The 18,906-nt window shown below is 49.6% G+C and overlaps 1 protein-coding gene and 1 long non-coding RNA gene across 7 annotated transcripts in view; one reads left to right on the forward strand and one right to left on the reverse strand.

Annotated features, from left to right (window-relative positions):
* Positions 1-2,479: 2,479 nt before the first annotated feature.
* Positions 2,480-3,472, reverse strand: LOC134738729 (uncharacterized). Its single transcript, XR_010124695.1, has 2 exons — positions 2,923-3,472; positions 2,480-2,798 (listed from the first exon to the last, which is right to left on the reverse strand). It is a non-coding gene; the product is annotated as an uncharacterized LOC134738729 (long non-coding RNA).
* Positions 3,451-18,906, forward strand: part of NARF (nuclear prelamin A recognition factor) — a 34,063-nt gene continuing 18,607 nt past the window's right edge. For 3 of the 6 annotated variants that reach the window (XM_063656385.1, XM_063656386.1, XM_063656387.1), the window contains exons 1-5: positions 3,778-4,093; positions 5,418-5,498; positions 9,742-9,885; positions 17,917-18,049; positions 18,259-18,393. In XM_063656385.1, the coding sequence (XP_063512455.1) occupies positions 4,067-4,093; positions 5,418-5,498; positions 9,742-9,885; positions 17,917-18,049; positions 18,259-18,393 (520 nt within the window). In that variant the 5' untranslated portion in view covers positions 3,778-4,066. Of the gene's footprint in view, positions 4,094-5,417; positions 5,499-9,741; positions 9,886-17,916; positions 18,050-18,258; positions 18,394-18,906 lie in introns of all 6 variants that reach the window. The other 3 variants (XM_063656388.1, XM_054456270.2, XM_054456271.2) reach the window with 3 other exon arrangements.

The following is an 18,906-nucleotide window of genomic DNA, read 5'->3' on the forward strand; positions in this document are numbered from 1 at the left end:
CGGCTCACTGCAGCGTCCGCCTCCCAGGTTCAAGCAATTCTCCTGCCTCAGTCTCCTGAGTAGCTGGGACTACAGGTGCGTGCCACCACACCCAGCTAATTTTTTGTATTTTATTAGAGATGGGGTTTCACCATGTTGTCTGGGCCAGTTGTGAACTCCTGAGCTCAGGCAATCCTCCTGCCTTGGCCTCCCAAAGTTCTGGGATTACAGGCATGAGCCAACACACCCGGCCGTAATTTGTTCTTTCAACCATATTACACTTACGTTTTTATTTCTTTTTTTTTTTTTTTTTTTTGTATCTTAGAGATGGAGTTTTGCTCTTGTTTCTCAGGCTGGAGTGCAATGGCATGGTGTTGGCTCACTGCAACCTCTGCCTCCCAGGTTCAAGTGATTCTCCTGCCTCAGCCTCCTGAGTAGCTGTGATTACAGGCACCCACTACCACACACAGCAAATTTTTGTATTTTTAGTAGAGATGGGGTTTCACCATGTTGACCAGGCTGGTCTCAAACACCTGACCTCAGGTGATCCACCCACCTCAGCCTCCCAAAGTGCTGGGATTACAGGCATGAGCCACCACACCTGGCCAGTTATGTTTGTAAAATATTAACAAAAAAGCTATACAAATGACAACCTAATTATCCTTTTATTTAAGCTGAAGTTGAGGGGAGATATTTTCTGAGAGATGCTGACTTGAATTTGAGTAATCTAGAGGGTTAAGACTTCCAAAATTTCACTGTTGCATTTGTAAAAAGCTATACAAAATGAAAACTACACATAAGAATTTTTTTTTTTTTGAGACGAAGTCTCACTCTGTTGCCCAGGCTGGAGTCCAGTGGTGCGATTTCAGCTCACTGGAACCTCCACTTCCTGGGTTCAAGCGATTCTCCTGCCTCAGCCTCCCAAGTAGCTGTGATTACAGGCACACACCACCATGCCTAGCTAATTTTTGTATTCTTAGTAGAGACGGGGTTTCACCATGTTGGCCAGGCTGGTGTCAAACTCCTGACCTCAACTGATCCACCTGCCTCGGCCTCCCAAAGTGCTGGATTACAGGCATAAGCCCCATGCCCGGCCTCAACTTTGAAGTGTCAACTTGTAACTGACTTTGCAAAGATTAAGACAGTGATAGAGGCTGGGTGCAGTGGCTCACACCTGTAATCCCAGCACTTTGGGAGGCTGAGGTGGATCACTTGGGCCCAGGAATTCAAGAACAGCCTGGGCAACATGGGGAGACCCTGTATCTACAAAAAATTTAAAACTTAGCCATGCACAGTGGTGTGAACCTGTAGTCCCAGCTACCCCGCGGGGCTGAGGTGGAAGGATTACTTGAGCCAAGGAGGTTGAGGCTGCAGTGAGCTGTGATCACGCCACTGCACTCCAGCCTGGGTGACAGAGTGAGACCCTGTCTCAAAAAAAAAGACAGAGAAATTTCACGTAGTTAATTCCATCTTCCTTCTAACATCCAAGCTGTCCTTGGTTATTCCTGGGCATAAGCCAAGCTAATTTTAGGAGCTTTGGGAGGAATTTACAGTTTAACCTTGAAACAAGGATGATAATAGTCCCTTCCTAAAACTATCACCTCCCACTTTTGCGGCTGAAATTGACTTTGTAAAGCTCATGAAAGGCCACAAGGTTAGAATTGTGGGAGTGGCCTGAACTCTGCTAAAATGCAGGCCTGGTTTCTACAGTCCCTCACTGCTCAGGACTCATGTGGCCAGAGGTCACAAAATTTACAACTTCCTGAATTGCACCTATAGATAATATCAGTATTGCAGAACCTAAGAATGGCTTTTTGAGATGTTTTTCAGAGTGAACCCACCCCAACCTGCGACTCAGGACTCATTTGGTTTCTGTGGCCCCACCCAGAGGCAGACTCAGTGCTTGAGGACCGTTTTCCACACACCCTTTTGATTTCACTCCCAGTCAACCAGCAGCACCCATTCCCTAGCCCCCTGCCCACCAAATTGTGCATAAAAAACCTAACTGCAGCCAGGCATGGTGGCTCATGCCTGTAATCCTAGCACTTTGGGAGGCCAAGGCAGGTGGATCATGAGGTCAGGAGTTCAAGACCAGCCTGGCCAGTATGGTGAAACCCCATCTCTACTAAAAAATACAAAAATTAGCCAGGCGTGGTGGCATGTGCCTGTAGTCCTAGCTACTCAGGAGGCTGAGGCAGGAGAATCGCATGAACCTGGGAGGCGGAGGTTGTAGTGAGCCGAGATTGCGCCACTGCACTCCAACCTGGGTGACAGAGTGAGACTCCGTCTCAAAAACAAAAAAACAAAAAACAAACCCCTAACTGCTGAGCCTTTGGAGAGGCTGATTGGAATAATAACTGTCTCCTGTGTGGCCTGCCAGGTGTCAATTAAACTCTTTTCCTGGCCTGCTGCAATCTTGATGAATTGACTTTTTGTCTGTGCAGCAGGCAGGAAGAACCCGATGGGCAATGGCAAGCTGAAGAATGATGAGATTCATAAATTTGGAAAGGAGAGCTTTATTTCTCATAAAGGGTTTCAGCCTGCAGGGTGGCCATTCTGACAGGCAGGGAAGCACTGCCTCTGGCCAGAAGCAAGAAACGGACACTTCCAGGGAGGGGCAAACGGAACAGGAATCTATGCGGAGCAGTGTGTAAATATACATATTTATCAAGCTACAGGAGGAGTCATGAATATTTTTGAAGAGAGAAACATACACAAGCACAATGAAGCTTCAGGCCCCTTCACGAGGGTCATGTCATCTCACCAGAACCACTCCAGTGTCTCTTATCAGTAAGCAATACTGGTCAATTGTGCCGAAACTGCAAATGAGAGGGTTGTTGTCAACGGTGGAGTCTTTCGAAAGCGCTGGTTTCCGTTAAGCTCTTAGCCAAGAAAACCTAACGGTAGTTAGCCAAGGATCGGCCTTAATAACAGGTGTCTCACCTCCCATCTGTCATGGCTGAGAACTGCCTTCAAGGTAACCCTGGGATCTTCTTAGCCAGTAGGGGGTTCGTGTAGTCAGTTGGGGGTCTTTGGATTTCATTTTCATTTCTCAGAGGACAGTAAGAAAGGCTCTAACATGGGGAATCCTGAGAACTGCTGGTGTCTGTTAAATAAGCCTACAAGTTATTTTTCTTATGTCACACTCTCCCAAGACATGTTCTTACTTCTCATTTCTGATTTCTGTAATACGCATACACTAATTTCATAAAACGTTTATAATTAGGAGTCCAACACTTCCATTATAGCCCTGTATCAATGTTTTGCTTAGCTGAAATCAATTTCTTGGAGGAGTAAGTGTTATCTTTACTTTGTAAGCTGTAAGGGCCCAAATCAATGTACCTGGTAAAATTATCCACAGTGAACACACGCAAATGTCAAAAGGCCATCATCTAGCATCTGCCCTCGTGCTTCCGGGTCCATCACGTGGTTACTGCCAGGCAGGCCGCGCATGCGCGCTGCTACTCCGCCAGGCCTACGTGACACGACGTGAAGCAGCAATGGCGGCGGACGAGGGCTGTGCCCCCGGCCCGCCCTGTTAGGAGCCGCGAGTAAGGCGAGTGTCCGACGCCAAGCTGGCTGACAGAGCCCGGCCGCGGCCTCCGCGGGCCCAGGGGCCTCCAGGCCCCGTGACCACCGGACCGAGCACCCTGGAACGGCCCCGGCTTGGCCTCGGGACAGTCCGCGCCCTCACCGACTCCCTGGGGAACGCCGCTTGGCCGCCGCCGCCGCCGCCGCCGCAGGACCCACGAGAAGCGGAAACCGGCGCAGGGACCCGGTCCCTGCGGCGCCGTACATGGAGTGAGGCTGCGCTCCGCCCCGCGCGCTCCGATTGGCTCTGGGGCCTGGCCCGCCCCTTCCCGACACTGTCATTGGCCTAGGCAAAGCCGTAGGGGTGGGGAATCCTATTGGCCCAGGGAGGCGGCTTGTCCTCTCCCGGTGCTCTCATTGGCCGAGCGCGGCCGCTGGGGGTGAGGCCGCGTCGGGGGAGGACAACAAAGGGCCGCGGGCGGCGGGCAGTGGTGTTCCAGTCTCCCGGTGCTTCCCGCAGGCTGAGGCGCCCGGCCTCCCGCCCGCCGCGCTCCAGATGAAGTGTGAGCACTGCACGCGCAAGGTGAGCGCCGCGGGCCGGGGAGGCTCGCGCCTGGTGCCTGTCCTGTGGGACTCTGGGCGGCCGAGGTTGGCGGCCCGGGTCCGCCGCTCGCTCGCCTCAGGGCTCTTCAAGGCGCCCCCGGCCTCGGCACCCTGGGCCCGCTCGGCGTGGAGGCGGCCGGCGCGGGGTCCGCTGCGCTCTGCAGGGCGGGCTCGGTCTTCGCGGTTCTCCCCGAACTTGTCCATCTTTCCCACGCCCGCGAAGCGCGGAAACGAAAGGAGACCGAGCCTCTCGTGCCGCGCACCACAGTCCGAGTAAACAGCGGTCGTGGCGGGAATGATCAGAAGCGTTTCGAGGGGGTTTTAGGCGTTTTCGAACCTGACCCGCTGAGGGTCACCGAGCAGCCGGTGCAGGGGCGGAAGCGGGTGACGGCTGCTGACCGGCGCCTTCCGCGCTTGTCTCCAGGCCATGGCAACAGCCGCGCAGCACATGCAGTGGGATTTTGTAGCTGTTATTGCCGGAATGGGCTCCTGTGGATGCTGCTCTGTGGCTGGCTCTTCTGTGCGTGACACCGTGGCAGGAGGCTTCCTAACATTCCATGGGTCGTTCATCCCTGGTGATGGATGGCTGCGTCCTATTCTAAGTACACCTGTGTCCAGGGGAATTCACCTGTGGGGGGAAGGCTACAGTTGCTTCTGCTTTTTTATTATTGCAAACAATAGAGATGTGTGTGTGTCCTTAAGTACGTGTTACACTAGAAAGGTTAGAAGAATAGAAGGCCGGGCACGGTGGCTCACGCCTGTTATCCCAGCACCTTGGGAGGGGAGGCCGAGGCGGGTGGATCACCTGAGGTCAGGAGTTCCAGACCAGCCTGGCCAACGTGGCGAAACCCCTCTCTACTGAAAATACAAAAATCAGCCAGGTGTGGTGGCGCACGCCTGTAATCCCAGCACTTCGGGAGGCCGAGGCAGGTGGACACCTGAGGTCAGCAGTTCAAGACCATCGTGGCCAACATGGCGAAACCCTGTCTCTACTAAAAATATAAAATTAGCCGGGCGTGGTGGCGCACACCTGTAATCCCAGCTACTCAGAAGGCTGAGGCAGGAGAATCGCTTGAACTCGGGAGGTGGAGGCTGCAGTGAGCCGAGATTGCGCCCCTGCACTCCAGCCTGGGTGAGAGCGAGACTCCGTCTAAAAAATAAATAAATAAGTAAATAAATAAATAATAAATAAACTAAAAAAAAGAAAGGGTAAAAATATATGAGCTTCATTGGTCAGAGGGTGCACATTTTCTTAAGGGAGACGAATTAAAAATTCATTAATAATGTTCCTTTGCTTTTTTAAGGAATGTAGTAAGAAGACAAAAACTGATGACCAAGAGAATGTGTCAGCCGATGCACCGAGTCCAGCCCAGGAAAATGGAGAGGCAAGTAGATTTTTCAGTATCAGCCCAGAGTAAATTCCTGCTGATGTGTTTCTCTTTGGGGGCTCACGGCACCGTGCACATCACTGCTTTAAAGAAGACTGAAGTACGGCGGGCACGCTGGCTCACGTCTGGAATCCCAGCACTTTGGGAGGCCAAGGTGGGCGGATCACTTGAGGTCAGGAGTTTGAGACCAGCCTGGCCAACATGGTGAAACCTTATCTCTGCTAAAAATACAAAAATTATCCAGGTATGGTGGTGCACGCCTGTAATCCCAGCTACTCAGGAGGCTGAGGCAGGAGAATCGCTTGACCCTGGGAGACAGAGGTTGCAGTGAGCTGAGATTGCACCACTGTACTCCAGCCTGGGCAACAGAGTGAGACTCTGTCCCAAAAAAAAAGACTGAAATAGGCCAGGCATGGTGGCTGTAATCCCAGAACTTTGGGAGGCCGAGGCAGGCGGATCATGAGGTCAGGAGATTGAGACCATCCTGGCTAACACAGTGAAACTTCATCTCTACTAAAAGTACAAAAAATTAGCCGGGCGTGGTGGCTGGCGCCTGTAGTCCCAGCTACTTGGGAGGCTGAGCCAGGAGAATGGCGTGAACCCGGGAGGCGGAGCTTGCAGTGAGCCAAGATCGTGCCACTGCACTCCAGCCTGGGCAACAGAGCAAGACTCCGTCTCCAAGACTGAAATAAACTTGAAGGGGCTAATAAAGGCATGTGTGAGACAGTCCATCAGTGGCACAAGGCCTGTCTTCTCAGAACACACTACACCAAAACACACTGCGTTGGGAACAAAGAAAACGTGGTGTAATACTGGATTTCTTCTTTTAATTTTTTTTTTCCCCGTTTTGAGACAGGGTCTCACTGTCACCTAGGCTGGAGTGCAGTGGCTCACTGTATGGCTCACTGCAGCCTCGTCCTCCGAGGCTCAAGTGATTCTCCTGCCTCAGCCTCCCTGGTAGCTGGGACTACAAGTATGCACCACCATGCTCAGCTAATTTATTTTTTATTTTTATTTTTTTGTAGAGATGGAGTTCTACTGTGTTGCCCAGACTGGTCTTGAACTCCTGGGCTCAAGAGATCCTCCTGCCTCGGCCTCCCAAAGTGCTGGGATTACAGGCGTGAGCCACTGCCCCTGGCCTCTTTTCTAATTCAGTTCTTGTTTTTAAATTCTCCTTAGCTAGTAGCGATGGTCTCTGTTTATTGGATACGTAACCTGAGCCCAACTCTCAAGAATGTGATTTTACGGCCAGGCATGGTGGCTCACGCCTGTAATCCCAACACTTTGGGAGGCCGAGGTGGGTGGATCACCTGAGATCGGGAGTTCAAGATCAGCCTGACCAACATGGGTAAACCCCATCTCCACTAAAAATACAAAATTAGCTGGGCATGGTGGTGCATGCCTGTAATCCCAGCTACTTAGGAGCCTGAGGCAGGAGAATTGCTTGAACCTAGGAGGCGGAGGTTGAGGTGAGCTGAGATCACGCCACTGCACTCCAGCCGGGGCGACAGAGTGAGGCTCCGTCTCAAAACAAAGAATGTCATTTTACATGCAGTCTCATTTCACGCCCAGAGGAAACATTACATGTAAGCCTGGCCATTATCCCTGTTTTACTGAGTGAAAGGTGTTGGGAGAGGTTAAGGTCAGTCTACCGTTAGAAAGTACTAGTACCAATTTATAAATGGAGAGTTGGCAATATGGCAGAAGCATATTTTTTCCTTAAGTTTAGTAGTCCTGACATGTTTAATCTGACAGGCATTCTCCCGGTTGCCCTGTGTGCCAGGGCTGTGGGGACTGTGGGGCTTAGGGAGCAACAGGGCCTGGGACAAGCAGCCAAAGAGCTGGCCACAGGCAGAGGAGAGGCAGGGTGCATTGCAGCCCTGGAAGCAGCTGGGGCCAGTGCGCCTGAGTGGCCGGCCCCAGGGGCCTCCCTCACCTGCCCTCTGGTTGTGTCATCGTGGACAGATATCTAAGCCCTGTGAGCCTCATTTCCTTATCAGAGGCCTGGGGAGTAGGGTTACTTCCCTCCCAGGACTGTGGTGAGGATGAGATAACGTGTGTACACAGCCTAAGCGGGCGCCCTGCCAGGTCAGTGATGGACACAGTTAGGGTGAGAGGAGTTGGGTTGGGGTTAATGGAGTGGACCCTGAAGAGTGGTCGGAATTCAGAGTGGGAGTGTGGGGAAGGGCACTGGCACACCAGGCAAGAGAAGGGTGTGGACAGACGTGCTCTAGGGAGAGACAGTGGCTCCCCTTGGCCAGGTCAATGACAGTGCAGACAGAGCTGTGGAGACTGTGAGGGGGTGACTCAGGTGTTTGTTTTAGGGAAGGTGATGGAGGTAACCGACTTAAGCTGGCTAGAGTAGGGGAAGAATTGCAGGAAGCCACTTGGGTGGCAGCTTTGAGAGCCTAGGCAGAGGTGGTGGGCCTGGGCAAGTCTACCAGAGTGGTAGAGACAGAACAGAGGACATAGTGCAGGGAAGGGAGTGCAGTTTTAGCTCCACAGACACTGGGCCTTCTACGGTGTGTGAGTCTGGGGTTTGGTGAGGAGAGCACTCTGCTGGAAGTGCAGGTGGCAGGGCTGCCCTGGGCTGAGTGAGGCCAGCGGGCCTGATAAAAGGGAACAGGACTTCTGCAGAATGCATCAGCGTGGAAGACAGGAGGAATAAGAAGAAAGAATGTGAGGGGTGAGGAGGGAATCAGACCTGGACTATGAAAACTTACGGAAGGACTGGGTTATACACAGCATGTCTGGTGGCAAGGCAGGGAGGAGGCACTGCTGGGTGAGGGCTGCAGTTTGGTCATGGGTACCTCAATGGGGATGGGCTGTGGAGGCAGAATTCATGCAGCTGTGGGCACCAGACGTTTGGAGTGGAGCTGTAGCTTCGACCCACTGGGAACTTGTTAGAAGCACAAACTCTTGAGCCCCATGCGGACCTCCTGAGTGCCCATCTGCTCCTGAGTGCCCATCTGCAGCAGAACAAGATCCCAGGGTGAGTGGGCTGCACAGAGACATGGGGTCATGCGTAGGCAGGAGGCAGAGGTGACACCTGTGCTGCCGTTCATAGCACGCTATGGACGGAGGGGGCACATCCACAGCTGTCTCCTGTCAAATCATGTTTTAAAGAAAAACAAATGCATGGACTACTTGAGGAGCTTCTGTAATTTATTGACATTACTCCTGTAAGCTTCAGAGTATTCATATGTTCTTCCACCAGTTATTTATTGAGCACTGTCTGTGTGCAGTACGTGTTGGAGGTGCTGGGGAACAAGAGAACAAGACAGTGTTCAAGCTCTCATGAGCTTACATTTTAGCGAGGAAGGACAGAATCCTGCTAGCAATCAGCAACATGAGTACAGATGGGTGGGGAGGGAAGAGACGGGTGAGGGGGTGGTGCTGTTTTAGCAGGTGTTGGACATCGTCTCTGCCGAAGGCCACCCAGGGCGAGCCTGGGGCTCTTAGAGGTCGCTTCATGCAGAGGGATGGCGAGAGCAGCAAGGGCCAGTGGGGCTGGACGTGTGGAGACCAAGGGGTCTGTGATGGGACCCAGGCAGACGGGCCACTGGCTTTGCTCAGGCCCTCTGTGTGAGGGGCAGCTGTCTGAGCAGAGCAGAGGTGTGGTTTATGTTTTAGCAGATGTCGGGGGGCACAAGGGCCAGTCAGGAAGGAGAGGGTGGAAGGGGTCAAAGAGTGACTCTACATCCAGGTCAGGATGAGCATCTTGTTACATGTCCGAGTGCAAACCCAGAGCCAGCACTGAGTTGTACAGTTCTGAGCCTCAAGGGAGAGGCCAGGGCTGTGGGTGGCCTCAGGGAACCCTGGGATGGTAAGAGGGAGCGCAGAGCTAGAGGAGCAGTCAGAGGGCTGGATCACAGGCACCAAAGAGGGAAGGGGTCTAGAAGGAAGGAAGGGCCAGTGGGGTCAGCTTCCAGAACACAGGGGTCATTTACTTCCTACCACGTGACAGTGCTAGGGCTGGGTTCCACCCTTGTCATCTGCATGGTTCCCTAGTGTCATTGTCGCCTGGGCCTGGGCCCTGTGTCCTGTGTCCCTTCACCACCTTGAGCTGCTCAGTGGCAGAGACTGTCCTGCTTCCAGCCCTTTGAGCACCAGGCCTGGACCCTGGTATTATCTCCAATGTTTACTGTGAATTCTGTATATGGGTGTTACCCTCTCTAAAGAAGCACATTAAAGAGTATTTGTTGAATAATCATGCTGAAACGTCATCTTTCTTTCATAGAAGGGAGAATTCCACAAGTTGGCTGATGCCAAGATATTTTTGAGCGACTGCCTGGCATGTGACAGCTGTGTGACTGCAGAGGAAGGAGTCCAACTTTCCCAGCAAAATGCCAAGGACTTCTTCCGCGTTCTGAACCTTAACAAGGTAAGGCATTCGGGGTATTTGCTGATGCTGGGGAGCCGACCTGGAGGAGGTGGAGGTGAGGCCTGGCTTCCTGCACAGAAGCCTCTGCTGGGACATCGGACGCACACCTCAGCCTTTTCCCGGTGTTGCTGACGTCCTGCTTTGACCTTCTTCCAAACCTCTCCATCAAGAGCAAAATCCCTACACAATTTCATGCTCCCTTAATGATGCTCAGGCAGTGGTTGGGGGCTGGCACCACCCCTCAGGCTCCTGTGGCTTAAGCAGGGCCTCTGCCTGGTGAGGTCAGGTAACACGGGTGTTGGTGATCATGTGGGCAGCACAGAGCCGGAGCTCCTGCTGTTCTGCCTTGGCTGCACGTTTTCGGACACGAGAGTTATGTTCTAATAGACTGATCAGCTTGGGGCAAGGCAGAGATGCTCCAAGGAAATAAAAATTCCCAAAGCTCCTTCCTTTAGCTCATCCCTGCAGACCTCCTATACAGAACAAGAGGTGCCACTTATCTTTCCGTGAGACAGGTTGTATTAGTCCATTTTCACATTGCTACAAAGAACTACCTGACACTGGGTAAGTTATAAAGCAGAGAGGTTTAATTGACTCACAGTTCCGCAGGCTCTACAGGAGACATGGCTGGGGAGGCCTCAGGAAACAATCATGGCGGAAGAGCAAAGGGGAAGCAAGCATGTCTTCACGTGGCAGCAGGAGAGAGCAAGTAAAGGGGGAGGTACTGCACCCTTGTAAACAACCAGATCTTGTGAGGACTCACTATCACGAGAAGAGCAAGTGGGAGATCCGCCCCCATGACCCGGTCACCTCCCGCCAGGCCCAGCCTTCAGTTTCACATGAGATTTGGGTGGGGACACAGAGCCAAACCATATCACAGGTGAAAGACAGAGAAAGAGACAAAGGCAGATGAGGCTGAAAAGCACTTCTTGGTTTCCATGCTGTCACCTCCATGGGAAGCATCAGCATCCTACGCTGCCCAGGGTGTAGGAGCCCATTCACAGTAGGTAGTTTGCTAGAGCAAGGTAGTGGCCTCAAGAAACACTGACTGGCACAAGTGTGGTGGCATAGGGGACAACCAAGGAGCCTTCTCAGCGTTTGCCATTCATCCCCATGGCATCTTCTTGTGGGCAAGTCATCCAGCATCAATTAGATCACAATGTTTTTCTTTCTGAGACAGGGTCTCACCCAGGCTGGAGTGCAGTGGAGCAGTTTTTTCTTTCTGAGACAGGGCCTCACCCAGGCTGGAGTGCAGTGGGGCAGTTTTTCTTTCTGAGACAGGGCCTCACCCAGGCTGGAGTGCAGTGGAGCAGTTTTTCTTTCTGAGACAGGGCCTCCCCCAGGCTGGAGTGCAGTGGAGCAGTTTTTCTTTCTGAGACAGGGCCTCACCCAGGCTGGAGTGCAGTGGGGCAGTTTTTCTTTCTGAGACAGGGCCTCCCCCAGGCTGGAGTGCAGTGGAGCAGTTTTTCTTTCTGAGACAGGGCCTCACCCAGGCTGGAGTGCAGTGGGGCAGTTTTTCTTTCTGAGACAGGGCCTCCCCCAGGCTGGAGTGCAGTGGAGCAGTTTTTCTTTCTGAGACAGGGCCTCCCCCAGGCTGGAGTGCAGTGGAGCAGTTTTTCTTTCTGAGACAGGGCCTCACCCAGGCTGGAGTGCAGTGGGGCAGTTTTTCTTTCTGAGACAGGGCCTCACCCAGGCTGGAGTGCAGTGGGGCAGTTTTTCTTTCTGAGACAGGGCCTCACCCAGGCTGGAGTGCAGTGGGGCAGTTTTTCTTTCTGAGACAGGGCCTCACCCAGGCTGGAGTGCAGTGGGGCAGTTTTTCTTTCTGAGACAGGGCCTCACCCAGGCTGGAGTGCAGTGGGGCAGTTTTCTTTCTGAGACAGGGCCTCACCCAGGCTGGAGTGCAGTGGAGAGAGTCTCAGTGGGGAGATTCTGGTGATCCTCCTGCCTCCGGAGGCTCCCTGTAGCCTCCAGAGCAGCTGAGACTACAGACGCATGCTACCACACCTGCCTAATTTTTGTATTGTTTGTAGAGACGGGGTTTTGCCATGTTGCCCAGGCTGGTCCTGAACTCCTGTGCTCAAGCGATCCTCCAGCCTCAGCCTCCCAAACTGTTAGGATTACAGGCATCAGCCACCACACGTGACCTAGATCATAATTACAGATAGAGACACATGTCCTCTGTGTTACCAGCATTAGTTGTGTCTGGGTGTACCCTGACTTATATGCAGTTGCACAGGAGCTCCATTAGCAAGCAGCAGGCTGCCTGGATAGGATGGTTTGAACCGGGAGATGCCCCCCACCCGTCAGCCAGGTTCGCCGTGCGTACCCGTCGCCACCTGCTCACCCTTGGCCTTTTTGTTATGTTGAACAGACTTAGTGGATGCAGCTTTGCAGATTACTAGAGACTTAATTCTGTGGTGCCAGCGGTTTTTGCAAATGGCTTGAAAATGTCTGTGTCGCTTTATACTTCCCTGAGTGATGGGGCAGCTGTGTGCAGCCATCCTGGCCACATTCAATATCAAATTCAGTCTCTTCCAACCTGACGCGTAGAAAATTGTATCTCATTTGCATTTTCTTATTTAGGGAAGTTAGTTTATACTTCCCTGAGTGATGGGGCAGCTGTGTGCAGCCATCCTGGCCACATTCAATATCAAATTCAGTCTCTTCCAACCTGACGCGTAGAAAATTGTATCTCATTTGCATTTTCTTATTTAGGGAAGTTAGTTTATACTTCCCTGAGTGATGGGACAGCTGTGTGCAGCCATCCTGGCCACATTCAATATCAAATTCAGTCTCTTCCAACCTGACACGTAGAAAATTGTATCTCATTTGCATTTTCTTATTTAGGGAAGTTAGTTTATACTTCCCTGAGTGATGGGGCAGCTGTGTGCAGCCATCCTGGCCACATTCAATATCAAATTCAGTCTCTTCCAACCTGACGCGTAGAAAATTGTATCTCATTTGCATTTTCTTATTTAGGGAAGTTAGTTTATACTTCCCTGAGTGATGGGGCAGCTGTGTGCAGCCATCCTGGCCACATTCAATATCAAATTCAGTCTCTTCCAACCTGACGCGTAGAAAATTGTATCTCATTTGCATTTTCTTATTTAGGGAAGTTAGTTTATACTTCCCTGAGTGATGGGGAAACAGCTGTGTGCAGCCATCCTGGCCACATTCAATATCAAATTCAGTCTCTTCCAACCTGACGCGTAGAAAATTGTATCTCATTTGCATTTTCTTATTTAGGGAAGTTAGTTTATACTTCCCTGAGTGATGGGACAGCTGTGTGCAGCCATCCTGGCCACATTCAATATCAAATTCAGTCTCTTCCAACCTGACGCGTAGAAAATTGTATCTCATTTGCATTTTCTTATTTAGGGAAGTTAGTTTATACTTCCCTGAGTGATGGGGCAGCTGTGTGCAGCCATCCTGGCCACATTCAATATCAAATTCAGTCTCTTCCAACCTGACGCGTAGAAAATTGTATCTCATTTGCATTTTCTTATTTAGGGAAGTTAGTTTATACTTCCCTGAGTGATGGGACAGCTGTGTGCAGCCATCCTGGCCACATTCAATATCAAATTCAGTCTCTTCCAACCTGACGCGTAGAAAATTGTATCTCATTTGCATTTTCTTATTTAGGGAAGTTAGTTTATACTTCCCTGAGTGATGGGACAGCTGTGTGCAGCCATCCTGGCCACATTCAATATCAAATTCAGTCTCTTCCAACCTGACGCGTAGAAAATTGTATCTCATTTGCATTTTCTTATTTAGGGAAGTTAGTTTATACTTCCCTGAGTGATGGGACAGCTGTGTGCAGCCATCCTGGCCACATTCAATATCAAATTCAGTCTCTTCCAACCTGACGCGTAGAAAATTGTATCTCATTTGCATTTTCTTATTTAGGGAAGTTAGTTTATACTTCCCTGAGTGATGGGGCAGCTGTGTGCAGCCATCCTGGCCACATTCAATATCAAATTCAGTCTCTTCCAACCTGACGCGTAGAAAATTGTATCTCATTTGCATTTTCTTATTTAGGGAAGTTAGTTTATACTTCCCTGAGTGATGGGGCAGCTGTGTGCAGCCATCCTGGCCACATTCAATATCAAATTCAGTCTCTTCCAACCTGACGCGTAGAAAATTGTATCTCATTTGCATTTTCTTATTTAGGGAAGTTAGTTTATACTTCCCTGAGTGATGGGGCAGCTGTGTGCAGCCATCCTGGCCACATTCAATATCAAATTCAGTCTCTTCCAACCTGACGCGTAGAAAATTGTATCTCATTTGCATTTTCTTATTTAGGGAAGTTAGTTTATACTTCCCTGAGTGATGGGGCAGCTGTGTGCAGCCATCCTGGCCACATTCAATATCAAATTCAGTCTCTTCCAACCTGACGCGTAGAAAATTGTATCTCATTTGCATTTTCTTATTTAGGGAAGTTAGTTTATACTTCCCTGAGTGATGGGGCAGCTGTGTGCAGCCATCCTGGCCACATTCAATATCAAATTCAGTCTCTTCCAACCTGACGCGTAGAAAATTGTATCTCATTTGCATTTTCTTATTTAGGGAAGTTAGTTTATACTTCCCTGAGTGATGGGGAAACAGCTGTGTGCAGCCATCCTGGCCACATTCAATATCAAATTCAGTCTCTTCCAACCTGACGCGTAGAAAATTGTATCTCATTTGCATTTTCTTATTTAGGGAAGTTAGTTTATACTTCCCTGAGTGATGGGGCAGCTGTGTGCAGCCATCCTGGCCACATTCAATATCAAATTCAGTCTCTTCCAACCTGACGCGTAGAAAATTGTATCTCATTTGCATTTTCTTATTTAGGGAAGTTAGTTTATACTTCCCTGAGTGATGGGGCAGCTGTGTGCAGCCATCCTGGCCACATTCAATATCAAATTCAGTCTCTTCCAACCTGACGCGTAGAAAATTGTATCTCATTTGCATTTTCTTATTTAGGGAAGTTAGTTTATACTTCCCTGAGTGATGGGGCAGCTGTGTGCAGCCATCCTGGCCACATTCAATATCAAATTCAGTCTCTTCCAACCTGACGCGTAGAAAATTGTATCTCATTTGCATTTTCTTATTTAGGGAAGTTAGTTTATACTTCCCTGAGTGATGGGGCAGCTGTGTGCAGCCATCCTGGCCACATTCAATATCAAATTCAGTCTCTCCCAACCTGACGCGTAGAAAATTGTATCTCATTTGCATTTTCTTATTTAGGGAAGTTAGTTTATACTTCCCTGAGTGATGGGGCAGCTGTGTGCAGCCATCCTGGCCACATTCAATATCAAATTCAGTCTCTTCCAACCTGACGCGTAGAAAATTGTATCTCATTTGCATTTTCTTATTTAGGGAAGTTAGTTTATACTTCCCTGAGTGATGGGGCAGCTGTGTGCAGCCATCCTGGCCACATTCAATATCAAATTCAGTCTCTTCCAACCTGACGCATAGAAAATTGTATCTCATTTGCATTTTCTTATTTAGGGAAGTTAGTTTATACTTCCCTAAGTGATGGGGAAACAGCTGTGTGCAGCCATCCTGGCCACATTCAATATCAAATTCAGTCTTTTCCAACCTGACGCGTAGAAAATTGTATCTCATTTGCGTTTTCTTATTTAGGGAAGTTGGTTACCCTAGATTATGTTTATTGACAGTTTATATTTTATCTTATGCTGCTTGTCCAGTCTACAACTTATATTTTAGTATGGTGTGAGATGTGGATACATTCTTTTTCCTTTTTTTTCTTTTTTGAGATGGAGTCTCTCAGTGTCTCTCAGGCTGGGTGCAGTGGCGTGATCTCAGCTCATCGCAACCTCTCCTTCCTGGGTTCAAGCAATTCTCCTACCTCAGCCTCTCAAGTAGCTGGGGTTACAGGCAGGCACCACCATGCCCAGCTGATTTTTGTATTTTTAGTAGAGATGGGGTTTCATCATGTTGGCCAGGCTGGTCTTGAACTCCTGACCTCAAGTGATCTGCTCGCCTCGGCCTCCCAAAGTGCTGGGATTACAGACGTGAGCCACCGCCCCCCGGCCAGATACATTATTTTCTATTTGAAAAAATCAAATTGTTCCAGCATCTTCTGTTCTTCCCCCATTGACCTGAAATATTATCCCAACTCTCATATATTGATAGGTGTGCATCCATTTCCTTCTTTTTTTTCGGCCTTCGCCATGTTGGCCAGGCTGATCTTGAATTCCTGGCCTCAAGTGATCCACCCACCTTGGCCTCCCAAAGTGCTGGGATTACAGGCATAAGCCACCGTACCTGGCCTTCTTTTTTTTTTCCCCCATTACTTCCACCCCACCCTTGTGCTGCGTGTCTATTTCTTGACACTTTTTTGAGATGGAATCTCGCTCTGTCGCCCAGGCTTGAGTGCAGTGGCCAAATCTTGGCTAACTGCGACCTCCACCTCCTGGGTTCAAGGAGTTCTCCTGCCTCAGCCCCCTGAGCAGCTGGGATTACAGGTGCGCACCACCATGTCTGGCTAGCTTTTGTATTTTTAGTAGACATGGGGTTTCTCCCTTTTAGCCAGGCTGGTCTCGAGCTTCTGACCTCAGGCTATCCACCAGCCCTGGCCTCCCAAAGTGCTGGGATTATAGGCATGAGCCACCACGCCCGGCCCTTGACTCTTTTATCTGAATCTGTCTTCCCTTGCGCTGCCAACGTCTAGTTTGGGTTTAAGGATATTGATAGCCTTGTGGTTTTATGCTAGTTTATGCAGTATTTTTTTAGAACAGTTTGTAGATGAGGCTTACTCACAAAACGTCTTGGGCCTGGTTACTTTTTTTTTTTTTGAGATGGAGTCTCGCTCTGTTGCCCAGGCTGGAGTGCGGTGAAGAGATCTCAGCTCACTGCAACCTCCATTTCACTGCAACCTCCACCTCCCGGATTCAAGCGATTCTTCTGCCTCAGCCTCCCGAGTAGCTGGGATTACAGGCACATGCCACCACAGCCAGCTAATTTTTGTATTTTTAGTAGAGATGGATTTCGCCATGTTGGCCAGGCTGGTCTCGAACTCCTGACCTCAAATGATCCACCTGCCTCAGTCTCCCACAGTTCTGGGATTACAGGTGTGAGCCACCATGCCCAGCCGGGCTGATGACTTTTAAGAGGCATCTCTGGATACCATTTTAGTGTGTGTGGTTTTTTTTATTGTTGTGTAGTAATTTCAGTTATTCATTGGCCAATGTTGTAATTTGTATTTTCCCTTTAAAATTGTTTATTTTTTCCAGATATTCACATTTACTGATATAACATTGTTCTTGAAATTGACAAAGTCTCTTAGATGTGTAGTCATGTCTCTTTTAAGACAGAGTATCGGCCAGGCCAGGTGGCTCACGCCTGTAATCCCAGCACTTTGGGAGGCCGAGGCAGGTGGATCACAAGGTCAGGAGTTTGAGACCAGGCTGCCCAATATGGCAAAACCCCGTCTCTACCAAAAAGACAAAAAATTAGCTGGGTGTGGTGGCAGGTCCCTGTAATCCCAGCTACTTGGGAGGCTGAGGCAGGAGAACCGCTTGAACCTGGGAGGCAGAGGTTGCAGCGAGCTGAGATCGCGCCACTGCACTTGTAGCCTGGGCAACAAGAGTGAAACTCTATTTTTTTTTTTTTTTTTTTTTTTTTGAGACAGAGTATTACTCTGTCACCCAGGCTAGAGTGCAGTGGCTATGGCTGCTCCTAAGTGTGATTATAGTGCTCTGCAGTCTCGAACTCTTGGCCTCAAGCGATCCTCCTGTTTCAGCCTCCTGTGTAGCTGGAACTGTAGGCATGCACCACTGAAGCCAGCTCATGTTTCATTTTTTAAATCCTGACTTTTAAAAAATATTTACCAGAAGCCCAAACCTCACCATAATCCTGATTTTTTTCTCCTTTTTCTTAATTATGTTTGCCAGTGTTTGTCTATTTTTAATTAGTCTTTGCATAGACCATCTATTATGTTGTTCTGAATTTCTCATCAAGGTGTGTAACTTTTACTCCTTGTGTAATCAGCAGATACCTGACATTCTCTCTTTCTCCTTCTAGAAATGTGATACCTCAAAGCACAAAGTGCTGGTAGTGTCTGTGTGTCCTCAATCTTTGCCTTATTTTGCTGCTAAATTCAACCTCAGTGTAACTGATGCATCCAGAAGACTCTGTGGTTTCCTCAAAAGTCTTGGTGAGTCATCTTTTGATAAATTGGGAATGTATAACTTGAGTTTATAAGCGCCCTTTTTAATCTCTAAAGTTCGTTTTTCAAGGATGCAGGGTAGATAAGCAACTTCCAAAAGTCTCTTGGAACGTAAAAAGACCATGTCCAGTGTGTCATGAAACCCAGCCTCTGATCGATGGTAGGCGAGTGTCACTTTTCTCCTTTGCTGTGCACAGACAGGTGTTTTGTTACACAGTGGGAGCTGACCTCTCTGGGACCAAACAGTGACCGCCTTCTGACAACACGGACAGGACACTGGGAGATTCCCACACTGGTCCAGCAACCTCCAAGTCACCCCTTACCCCCAGAGGGTGTGTATTTGACAAACAGTCACTTCTGAAATGATTAGTATCTGGTTTCCCAAGAAGCTCTCTGAAGAGCAGAGCAGAAAGGGAATGGGCTTGTGTTCTTTACTTGAGGAATGAAAGGTAGAAATTTAAGAATATAATCAAAGAACTCGGACGTCAACGCTGGAATAATACTGCCTGAAATGTTGATGGATGATGCTTCTGCGTCTTCTGCTTTGGTCAAACTGGAACTGCCTCCCTCCATTTGCTTATAGAGGGGCTTTTACAGCCTTGAGCATCCTCATAGCATGATGGTCAATGTGCAAGTTCAGAAAAGGAAAACTGAGCGAGTTGCCAAATAAGAGGTTTTTTTGTTGTTGTTTGTTTGTTTGTTTGTTTGTTTTTTTAAGATAGAGTCTCGCTCTTGGTGCCCCAGGCTGGAGTGCAATGATGCGATCTCGGCTCACTGCAACCTCTGCCTCCCGGGTTCAAGAGATTCTCCTGCCTCAGCCTCCCAAGTAGCTGGGACTACAGGTG

Source organism: Pongo pygmaeus, chromosome 19 (assembly GCF_028885625.2).
Source record: "Pongo pygmaeus isolate AG05252 chromosome 19, NHGRI_mPonPyg2-v2.0_pri, whole genome shotgun sequence".
Lineage (NCBI taxonomy): Eukaryota > Metazoa > Chordata > Mammalia > Primates > Hominidae > Pongo > Pongo pygmaeus.